Source organism: Ischnura elegans, chromosome 3 (genome assembly GCF_921293095.1).
Source record: "Ischnura elegans chromosome 3, ioIscEleg1.1, whole genome shotgun sequence".
NCBI classification, from domain to species: Eukaryota; Metazoa; Arthropoda; class Insecta; order Odonata; family Coenagrionidae; genus Ischnura; species Ischnura elegans.
The window spans coordinates 58,791,788-58,803,655 of record NC_060248.1 but is presented as its reverse complement, the minus strand read 5'-3'; the positions used below and the strand labels follow the sequence as shown (position 1 = coordinate 58,803,655).

General features: G+C 38.8%; 1 protein-coding gene across 1 annotated transcript; it reads left to right on the top strand.

Annotated features, from left to right (window-relative positions):
• Positions 1–1,788: 1,788 nt before the first annotated feature.
• Positions 1,789–11,410, top strand: LOC124155862 (phenoloxidase-activating factor 2-like). Its single transcript, XM_046530015.1, has 5 exons — positions 1,789–2,409; positions 4,283–4,675; positions 8,208–8,479; positions 10,366–10,529; positions 10,946–11,410. The coding sequence occupies exons 1-5, from the start codon at positions 2,186–2,188 to the stop codon at positions 11,141–11,143; spliced, it is 1,251 nt and encodes a 416-aa protein (XP_046385971.1). The 5' UTR covers positions 1,789–2,185; the 3' UTR covers positions 11,144–11,410.
• Positions 11,411–11,868: the final 458 nt, after the last annotated feature.

Below are 11,868 nucleotides of genomic sequence, written 5' to 3'. Positions count from 1 at the left end.
CGCACTAGTTCCGGGCCTGGTTCTCCCTTCTCATTTGAAGGCCTGAGAAATCCACGAGTTAAATTCCGACTGCATGCGCGTCCAAGAGCCGTCCGAAATCCTTTGGCGATGTAACGGGGCGATTTAATCCTTGGAAAGCCCGGAGGGGTCCTAACAATCAACCGCTTGCAGATTGACGTCACCGTTTAACATTGTGAAATGGTAGTGAACGTCGGACGAGGAAAAATACGCTGAGCGTCATCGTGAGAGAATCAGACGTCACTGCAACCGGTAATCCGGTCCCTCGATTGTGAATGGGTGGGTTACAATGGGGAGATGGAGAGGGGGGGAGGGGAGGAAGGGAGAAGTATCCCGGAAAAGTTTCTGCTTCCACGTTTTGGCCTGCCGGATAATCGGTTTCCTTCCGATGGGACGTTATTCTTAGGTCGTATTCTGAAGAGTGTATTTCAAGCACATCATTTCGTCTTTATCTTTTAATCGTTCATGTCACGAATATTACAACAGAGGACATAGGCAATCTAAGAGGGGGACAGGGGCACTACCCCCCCCCCCCCCACAGACGCTTAAAAAATAGGCAAGATATTTAATACGGTTATCCTTACGTTCGTTTTTTTTGTATTTCGAAGCCTTAATCTTCTAATTTCATATTAATAACTTTCATATCAAAACAAAAGAGAATATGATCAACAGTAATTGTTACATTTTGTTTTCAATCTCAAATATGAAAAGATCTGCGTAACCCTTGTGACCCCCCCTAGAAGAAATTCCTTAATCGACCCCTGTTAGAGGATCTTCAAGTCGGCCTCTAAATGTGTTGTCTCTCACCGCGCATTTAAATGGTTTTACAGAAGTCGCTACTCGCGCTGCTGACGGGCAAATTGATCCGAGTTTCACGGGGTAATAAGGTATAATCAGGGGTGTCAACCGAAATTTACATTTATGATGATGTTATTTATCGAATTCATTACTTTTCAATGCTATTCCTCGCAATTACAAACATTATACTGCAATATATAGGAAAAAATTGGATCGCATTGCTCTCATCACCACGATTTTAAAAAAGCCGATTAAAGTGCGACAGAAGTGGCAACAGAGATTGCGCAGTCGTATTGTTAATATTCACTCAAAACTCACATTTAATTAAGCTCAAAGATATTTATTATCGGACATTTCCGTCTAACCTAAATTATTCAATATCCTTAAATACTCATAATATTAAATAAAATGTTAAAAAGGCTGGATACCCAAGAAAAACCGTTTTTATGTTAACTGCAAAGTTCATCCAAAACAATATCTGAGTGGCCATTTCACTAAAATGGCATCGTCTTGTATGTATGTATAATCAGTTTAAACAAAACTTTTCATTTGAATTCATTATTTTTCATTGCAATAAAAGTCATGGTAACTCAAGATATCTTGTGCGCCCCGCCCCTTGAGTTTTTACTGTATCCGCCATTGGTGTTGACGGACAAAAATGCTTCAAATTGTCTCCCCTACCACTCGAAGAATTGCAGATCCTGCTGAAACACCCTGTATATAACATGAAAAATGTCATCGTGATAGTGTAGGACTAAATGATCTACCCGAAATGGAATGAAAAATTCGAACGGTCGAATGATATATCCCCTTAACACACACTTAATCTGCACTTCATCGCTGCTTTCGAGAACGTAAGGACAAGCAGGAAACTTCCACACATATTGTTGGGGGATATGTCCTTCTTTCCCTGTTCGCGTGGTGCCGAGTCCCATTTAGAAATGCGAAGGGAATGATGAGTTATGTGTGTGCAAAGCAATTTTCGCAGGAAAATTTGACCCCTAGAAGTTGACGGAAACTGCCAGACATTTAGAGGGAGGAGGTGAAAGGGAAAAATCCCCGTGAAGCACAGCACCGTTGACGCAGAAACATTTCGTGGGAGACTTACCGAATACGTCAGTTAGACCTTGGTTGTGAAATTATCCTTTCTTCTATGATAGTCCTAGTCCCATGTCCCATTACCAGAAGGGTATGGTTAACCTATAAAGAAATATAGTTGGTCATTTGTCTGCCTAATTGCTTCCAGTTCCGTAAAACTTCTTCTAAAAGGTATTCTTCCTTATTCTCAAAAAATTGACGCGAGCCTTCACTGTTGAGCGAATTATTTTGGCAGCAGATTCATTCCCGCAAGCTTGACGAGACTGCAACTATGATAGCCGCCGTGGGCACGAAGAAGCCATGTCTTGTGGTATTATGTAGTATCCTTCTGGGTACTTCTCTGCTTGTTGTTATTGCTGCGGGTCAAGAAGAAGAAGAACATGCCGAGACTTCATATGACACCGTAGCGAACTCCGATGACTGCGAGTGCCTGCCTTATTACCAGTGCTCCAATGGAACGGCCATTCAGGATGGATCCTCATTGATTGACATAAGGTAAACGTACGTGTGCTCGTGTGAATGTGGTAGTTTTTATTATTGGATGAAATAAATCACCCCCTGGTAAACGCCCTTGAAGTGTTAAGCATGGTATCATGGGTGTATCAAATTGGATCTGAGGTTTCCGTGGAGTTTCTCTATATTAGTTAAAGCTTTCGGGCGTCATTCCGCGTAGTGTTGGCTGAAGGTGACGAGAGTTTTTCCAGCCACCCTGCTTTAGTTATATTTTCCTACATAATAACCTTCTTTAACGAATTGAAATACGAATTAGCTCTAAAACTAAGGGCCTATTTTACACGCTTTTGGTATGTTACAATCCACAGGTAGATCCAGTGAGGGGCTAGAGGATTGCCCCCCCCCCTTGGGTATTCAATTTACACTGGATAGAATCGTAATCTTAGAGCCCCCCCCCCCCCTCGTCCCTATCCTGGATCCGTCACCGAGTGTACGCGAGAATGAATACGTAAATGCACCGTGTAATCATCCAACTTGTGCGAATGCGAATGAACAGAAAATAGAACCTGTTCTGGAAAAATAATTTGATTCGTGCATTTGTAGGTACGTCTTCCGTTCCGGTCCACAAAAATCTTTCATGCTATCAGACATTAACTCGCACGAGTAACGCATTGTGTAAACAGGCCTTAAGAAAACACTTCGATGAAAGTTTTACTTTTTCAGCATTCGCTTGAAAATAATTATTTCGAAATTTAATTTAATCAATTATAATTATAAATATAAAATAAAAAGAGTAATTAGTCAATCCTGATGGTTCATCTCCCTGAAAAGCAGACGCTCTCCCCCGACCCGACAGTGTAAAGCATTCTTATTCAAAATTCCCCTAAATATTTCGTTACCCACAAAATTTTTCTAAATGGCGCAGCTGATGTCATGCATCATAAAATCGTGATTAACCCGAAATAGTTACACAACATTTGAAGAATCCTTCCCCCAATTACTCAGTTTAAATTAATAGCCCCCATACTTTCCGCATTAACCAATAATGGTGCCAATGAATTATTTTCCTCTCTTTTCTCTGATCAGTGCTCACAAATTCATTCCTTTAACTATTCATTTAATAAGTCAAAAAAAACTTTTGGCCTATGTCGTCGCGTCAATTTTTGGTTGGCCCCAACGTATCCCGACCGACGCTTATCGCTTTTTCAAGGGAATCTGATGAAGTTGGAATTTTTATTCGTATATGCATAGGTATCCGTGTCAGAAGGTGGGGGTATGGGGGCGGGAGGGGGGAGGAGGAGGAGGTTGTTGATTGTTTTTCTGAATTACGGGTTGCGAAGTACGGCTTATTTTAAGGCAGGTGTCCCTTAATTGATTTAATTATTTATTTATATTCTAACCTTAGGGTATTTGATTTCTTGGAAAGAATGACAACCACCGGGAAGAAATGTTAAAATGAAATTAATGCAATTTGCCGGCCTCGGTGGCCGTGGGGTAAAGTCCTCGCCTGCCAAAGCGTAGGTCGTGGGTTCGAATCCCGCCTGGTTAGGTGGTCCCTATCCAGGGCATGGATGTTTGTGTTGTGTCGTATTGTTTATCCTCCGTTGTAAAGGTCTTAAAGTGATGTTTACGGGGAAATTGGAAATTAATTAATTAAATTAAATCAAATTAATTAATTAAATAAAATTAATTAATTAAATAAAATTAATCAAATTAAATTAAATTAATCAATCTAATTAAATTATTAATTGAATTAAATTAAAATTAGAAGACACGGTAAGAAAAGCATAGGCGGATTTAGGGAGGCACGTGCCCCCCCTAAATCCGCCTATGCACATTTACGATAAACATCTTCCCAATGCCCGGCCCTGCTTCTCTCAACATGCACAAAGGAAGACGAATTTCTTTCTTATAGGATAACGAACTCCGGTTGCGATTCTTACCTGGATGTCTGCTGCGACACCTCATCGGAGGATACGGACCATGATCACTCGATGCCCGAGCCCTTCAACGTTCCCGATCAACACGCCGCAGACGACCGCACGGGCGGAGAGATGTCGTCGTGGGGACGCTGCGGTGTCTGTCACCCGGAGGGTGTGGCCTTCCGCATCACGGGAGCCAAGGACGGCGAGGCGCAGTTCGGAGAGTTCCCCTGGATGACGGCCATCTTGCTTTCCAAGAATGTGCTGGAGCCACACTTGAACAGGGACACGCACGAATTGTTCTCCAAGCGTGTTCTCACCTACCTGTGCGGTGGCGCGCTCATCCACCCCCAGGTCGTACTAACCGGCGCGCACTGCGTTGCCAAGTACGTAGGTATTGCATCTGAAAAGTAATTTTTAATGTTTTAACTCGAAAGTACAGAATGTAATAATTACAGGTGTGTAGTGGCGTAACCAGTAGTTTGGTTCGTGGGGGGGGGGTTCCAAAAGTAGGGGGAAAATTTTTGTAAAACAGGGTGCTAAGAAGAGGGTTTTAAACTAATTTTAACACTTTTTTCAATCGAAAAAACTTGGTTTTTCAAAGAAATCTTAAGTAAATTCACGATTTTATCAATGTTTTACTTATTGTGATGCAAAGTGAATGTGCTTTTATATTTCGGGGGGGGACGGGGGGGGAAGGGGGGGAGGGAGGGGTGCACAAGAGTTTGACAGTTCATCTCATATTTGAGATTAAGAACAGGATACAACAGTTTCTTTGGAAAACCTTCTCTTCATTTTCATATGAAAGTTATTAATATGAAATTAATTGATTGAGCCTCCGTAATACACAAAATAAAACAAACCAAATGATAACCTTATTAAAAATCTTGTCTATATATGAAGCGTGTGGTGGGGGGGGGGGCTTGCCCTTGTGCCCCTACCCCCCCTCCCCTTAATCCTTTTATGCATATTGCTACAAGTTTGCTATCGCCTGGTGGTAACATGAGAATTAAAATGAATAAATTAAAAGCTTATCTACCTCATAGCAAAATAATTGAAGAGAAAAAACACTGATATAAATAACACACTATTCATCAAATGATATTTTAACCAAATAACCCAATTTTGAATGTTCGCTCATGAAACACAGTGATATCAACCAAGATTTAAGGAACTCTCGCCCTTAAAAATTTTAACATTTACAGGGAAGATCTTAAAATTTCTAGGAAGGTCATTCCACTCCTTTATTCCTCTTTGTTGGAAGGATTACTTCAAAATATCCATTTTTTGCTTCTTGAATTTGTGATTGTTCCTTCCTATGTTTCAGAATAAGTTCAGCTATTGTTCTATTTCCTTTTAAACTCTTTCATAAAGGCTTTGTACAACCTACATAATCTATTCATGGTTCTCCTTATCTTTAATGGTTTCCATCCCAATCACCCTTGCATAGCAGTGCCACTGTCCCCCTTATATGCCTTTCTAGAATACACCTGGCTGCTTTTCTATGAATATTTTCAAGCTTTGAAATATCTGTTTTGCTATGAGGATCGCACACTGAAGATGCATATTCTAACACAGTATGAACCATAGTCATATAGGCCATTTCATTAGTTTCTATTGTGCTCTCTTTTATACTTCTCATGACCATATCGATGGCTAAGTTCTAACAACACGTATCTCAAATTTGGCCAGTTTGAAACAGGCATCTTAAACAAAGTGTAATAACATTAAAAAAATAAAATACAAACAAAAAACAACTCTTTGTTTGCACATGAATGCTTATTGTTCAATTTTATAAACTCTTAGTTTTTAATTTCAGCGTGCAAGTAACAAATATTAATAGTTTTTTTGCTCTCCTCAAAATCTGCTATTTTCGAGATACGTGTTGTTAGAATTTAGCCATCAATATGCAGCTTCTTAAATGATTTTCCTATCATCTGATCATACATTCTCTGTTTTAGTTTGGATGTAAAATTAATCCTCAAATATGTATTTAAAATTGTAATGATTGAAAAATTCTTTCCGGGCAAGATTTACAACCAATTATCCTTGTTTCTCTTTCTCTCTGACGTAATTTTTTGCATTTTTTTTACATTAACATCCATTTTATTGGCTGTAATCCATGAGTATAATTTATCAAGGTCCTTATGAAAAGTACACCAGCCTTCACTGTTTTTGATACTTCACTAGATAATGCAATCATCCGAAAAAGACATATGATGGAGTAAACTCCCGCATGTATGTCATTATAGAATGTGTTGAAAACAACTGCAGACCTAATTCACTTCCTTGTGGGACCCTTACTATCATGGCTATCTCCATGTAATATCATTTACCTCCGCTTATCCTCTGCAATCTCCCTTTCGATAATACTCTGATCCATAATTAAATTTTAACATCCATTTGTACCCTCTGTAATCTCACCCTCTTTATTTTTTCTATCAATTCAATGTATGTTATTGTATCAAAAGCATTTTTGAAATCAATTTCTGTATCAAGGTCCAGGACTAAAGCAATATCTTGCGTTACGCCCAGTAACTGAGTCTCACTAGAAAAGCCTTTCCTGAAATCATATTGTTTAATAAATAGCCACTCATTTTTATCCCAGGATTAGCACAAGCACCTTGCAATAATGGGTTAGGCTTACTAGTCTATATATATATTAGTCTAACTGATATCCTCTTTAATTTACTTCAGTTTTAGCCCCCCCTAAACCCTTTTAGTGTGGCAGGCCAATATATTGGCTCTTATGTAGTTCATTATATAATTTGCTATAACTTATTACATTTGCGATAACTTATTTTGGTAAATGTAAAAATATTTTGTCAATATTAACCAGTTTAACCTCATCAATTTAAAAAAAACTGTGTATGGATATGTAATTATATAGCTTTGTATTGCTTTTTTTCCTAGTTTCTACATATTACGAAAATACCCTCCCCATTTCTCGCCAGTATCCCACGAAGAAGGATAGCACCAAAGAGGGTTAAAAATGAGAATGATGGTTCACAATTTCCAGTTGGAAGGCAAGTCCACATTATTGTGTATTAGGAAAAAAATTCTTTTAATGTAAGAAACTTATGCAGCCATAGAGGAGGTTACCCGGTGGATCAGCCTTCACTATAAGGAACTATTACTTCATCCCCTAGTTTCAATGCATCAATGTTCTCATCACCAGGTCCCATCAATTTATTTCTCTGCTTTATACATATGCTATTCATTTAAGATAACTTTTCCACCTTCACAATCGTAGAGATTTCACAATTAACATTTTTTCCTCCTAATATGTTTGAAGAATTTATGAGTTTTTATCTGGCTTAGCATATTTTAGGGTTGCTATCCTGGGCTTCCTGTTTTTCAATATTTAAATTATTAATTATGCTTTTATAATTTGCCTGGTTTCTGTCCCCCATCCATTTTTATGTAATTCACCACTACCTACCGTATGAAAGACTTCATTCTCCTAAGCTCCAAATGCGATATGCCACATGTTATTTAGTCTGCATTTAATGGTAAATGCCCTTCTTGCCCACTCCCATCTAGATGCATTGCATGCCTAGGAAAAAAGAGCATTTCTACAAGATCCAAAGAGCCTCTGCAACAACTGACTCTATTAACTCTGAGCACTGTATAAAATGGAAGACACATCATTTTGCATACCACAGCTCTTATTAAGTTATGTATAATCTAAAATAACTTTGTGTTACTTCTAATTTTGCTTATTCATCAAGATTTCAACTCTGCTCTATTGATTTTTTTTCCATATTGACATGTGGATATCATCCAGCATGATATTACTCACACTTTGGTTAAAAAGAATTAATGGAACACAGAACACAGATGAAATCTCAAAGAATAGGCTATTACATTGTTGATGTTATTGGAAAGACATAAGTGGATATTTTTCTTCTCCAACAGCTACAGGAATGCTGCCTTACTTGCACGAGTTGGGGAATGGGATTCTTGCACCAGCAAGGAAATATATCCCCATCAAGAAATCGAGGTTTCTCAAGTTATCATCCACCCTGATTACAATAACAGAAATCTGTTCAACGATGTGGCACTACTCATCCTTGTGGAACCAGTTACCCCAGCGAAACATATAGGATTCATATGCCTTCCCCAGAGAAACTACATTCCACCACCAAATACAATGTGCTTTGCCAGTGGTTGGGGAAAGGACTCTTTTGGTGAGTCCTAAGAAGAGATTATTGATGACTCATATGAAAATTAAATGTCACTGAAAATTAAATAGTGCATCCTCCAAAAATCCCCAAAAATTATACTAACATTCCTGTTGTGCCTGTTGCCTTGATTTAATGCTCTGAGGTCAGGCATTATGAGATAGCCTCAGTCTCTTTCAGTTGAAGAGTTTGGTCCTTCTAGTGGATGTGAATAGAGGTTATGCTCAATCAGGGGCGCAGGTAAGAATTAAGGCTGGGGTGCAACTAATCCAATAGGATGTGGGGTGTTGCATACCCGCCAGGGTAAGCAGGAGTTGCGGGGGGGCCCTCCTCCAGAAATTTTTTAAGAATAATGGTTCAAAATGGCGAGTTTTACGTTTTTCTGAGGGGTATGTGATTAATCCTAGCACTATTCTATACCAATTAAGTAAAATGGATTAAACTTAAAAATTTCTGTGAGCTCTGGGGGAGGGTTTTATCCCCCAAAACCCCCCCTCGCTGCACCACTGTGCTCAGTTGCAAAAGAGACTAATTAAAGACCAAATTTTTTTATCACATTAGCAAGTGAAAGCCAAAATTTGGTAAAATCCATCCATCTTTGTATTCTAGCCCAGTGGCGCAGCAAGGGGGGGGGGGGGTTTCGAGGGTTAAAACCCCCCCCAAGAGCTCAGAGAAATTTTTAAGTTTAGGTAATCCATTTTACCTAATTGGATTGATATTACAAATACGATGGTGTAAGGATTAATAAAATATCCTTCAGAAATTGTGCAAAAAATCCACAGAGAATAAATCATTCGCCTTGACCGGGATTCGAACCCGGATCCCTCGATTTCCGACCATTGCGGGTGACTCCCGTAAAGTTATCACCGTGGCTAGTCCCGGTATACTTAAATCCTTCAGAAAGCCGTAAAACTCAACATTTTAAACCGTTTATCTTAAAATTCCGCAATTTATTAATCTCGCACCTACCGCGTGTCCTGGTGGTATTCCATACCCCCTCACACCCCAGTATTAGTTGCCTTTAACCCCCCCCCCCCCCCCAGTCTCAATTCCTAGCTGCACCCCTGTTCTAGCCAATTATTCTTCACAGCATAGAGTGAACAGGTCATCTTCAGTTTTGTGCTATCTTTACTAACTGGTGCACTTTGATTGCCGTAAGACAGTTACTTTGGCCAACTTTATTGCATTTATATGTGATAAATATGTTCAAACTATTCACATTAAACAGTTTGATGTGAATTATAATCGGTATTACTTTTTAGGGTCTTAACTGGGACTACAGGACTAAATAGTGTCCACAAATCAAGAAACGCGCAGCACGCCTTGTGGCAGGGAGGCAGGGGGCATTGTGGCGGGCACCTTTGAGGCAGCGTTTTGAGATATGACCAAACGGTTGAAATTTTTGTCCATAGGAATCCAACATAACATATTTATGTACTTGAGAAAATGTTACATCTGGGACGAAAAACTCAGCATTTAAAATAACTGCATAACATGGCTATCCAACGCCACACCAACCATACATTTTTTATTATACTTTTTTCACCATTTTGCACATTTTGAGACTGCAAATTTTTAAATCGGGTCATTTAAGAAAAATAAGCGCTGGCCTAGTGTCACATGCTTTTCAGATGGATTAAGATTCAGAAAGCTCTTTTTCACTATTTTTATTTAATATTTTTTTTTATTGGCCAATGTTGCCAAAACTTGAGGTTACTCTGGCCCATGAACAGTCCTTCATTGCTGTCATGCTTTTTTTTACTGATAGGTCTAATTTAGCCCAAGAAGGAAGTTTTCCCGAATCATAATGTACTCTTTGTATCTATATTCTATCTCATGGAGTTTCTTAATTGGCGGTGTGAATTGATGTACGTGGCATTTATAATTTACAGCTGGTATGGGAAAGCTCCAAGCAATCCTGAAGAGAGTAGATCTGCCAGTGGTTGGGCGTGCTGAATGCCAGCGGAAATTAAGGAGGACAAGGCTGGGTACGCACTTCAGGCTTCATACATCTTTCATTTGCGCTGGTGGGGAGCCAGGAAAGGATACCTGCAAGGTGAGTTGCTATTCTAATCTATTTTTCATGACAGACTTAAGAAATTAATCAGCATAATGGGATAAGGGAATCCATACCCAAGCAGCAATCAATCTCCCAAAAACATCCAGACAACATTGTCAGCATTAACATAAGACATCATTACAATATCCATGTTAATCCCATTAATGTTGCATGGATATTTGTCAAATATTCAAAACTTAATATATATTTCAGTAAAAATAAATAAATGGTAGGTTCTCTCTTAAAATATCATTTTTTTAAAAGGGAATTAACTTTGTATATCTATTTTCTCATGTGCATTATGTTTATACTTATTCAGATTAATTATTTTTTTCCAATTTGGGGGAGACCCCGGCCCCTCCCTTATATTCTCTCCTGCCATATTGATACATGTACCTATTGATAATTTTTAGGGAGATGGTGGTGGTCCATTGGTATGCCCCCATCCGGATCATCCTAATCACTACATACAGTCGGGTATGGTTGCATGGGGCATTGGATGCAAGGATCAGGAAATTCCAGGTGTCTACGTCCACGTGGCACAATTCAGGGATTGGATTGACGAGAAATTGGGAGAGCACTACCTTGAAACCTCATATTACACCCTATGAGTGAAGGAATATTTAGTGTGGCGCTCATATCCTTTCTCAATTTTCATCGATTGCTCTTGATGGAAAAATGTATTGTGAGCTGCATATTTTAAGGCTTTTGTATCAACAGAATTCTTCACTGTATTCTTATCTAGAGACCAATGTATATGCTCAATAAGTATTGACTTTTATATTGTCTGACTTAGCTGAAAATTCCATTGTTCAGTCAATTCATATGCACATACATACTGCAATGTGATGACCAATAAACAAAGTTTTTCTATTCTGCATTTACAATTATAAGTTGTAAATTTTGGTAACCATTATCACAATTTATACCTTGTTCAATCAACAAAGTGAAAATGAAAATAAGTTCTTTTTTCAAATTATTTGAACATGAGAAAGAAGAGAATTTTGAATTACCAAGTAGGAAAGAAATGTGCCATTTTGGCCTTCGAAGTATTTTGTCTTGAAATGGCTTATTTTCCTCCATATGATTTTCATATTCCCATTTTTTTTTCAAAATTATCAGCATTTTTAACTACCCAATTAAACTCTCTGCTCAGTGTACGCTCATTCCAAACCTTCTGTCTCCTCTGTATCTCATCTAGAATCTTCCTCTCCTCACCCACCACGTCAAGCACTTTGTCATTTTGCTTTCTCTCTGTCCGCTTGACCTTCTCCATTTTTCTCCACACCTGCATCTTGAATGTTTCTTGTCTTTTCTCATCCTCCTTCCTGTCCAT

What these genes read in the sequence shown, in the direction of transcription:
- LOC124155862 (XM_046530015.1), top strand. Translation starts at nt 2,186, where the DNA reads ATGATAGCCGCCGTGGGCACGAAGAAGCCATGTCTTGTGGTATTATGT. An exon ending in TTGGGGAAAGGACTCTTTTG is followed by an intron (nt 8,480 to 10,365) that starts GTGAGTCCTAAG and finishes TATAATTTACAG; the next exon opens with CTGGTATGGGAAAGCTCCAA. An exon ending in CAGGAAAGGATACCTGCAAG is followed by an intron (nt 10,530 to 10,945) that starts GTGAGTTGCTAT and finishes GATAATTTTTAG; the next exon opens with GGAGATGGTGGTGGTCCATT.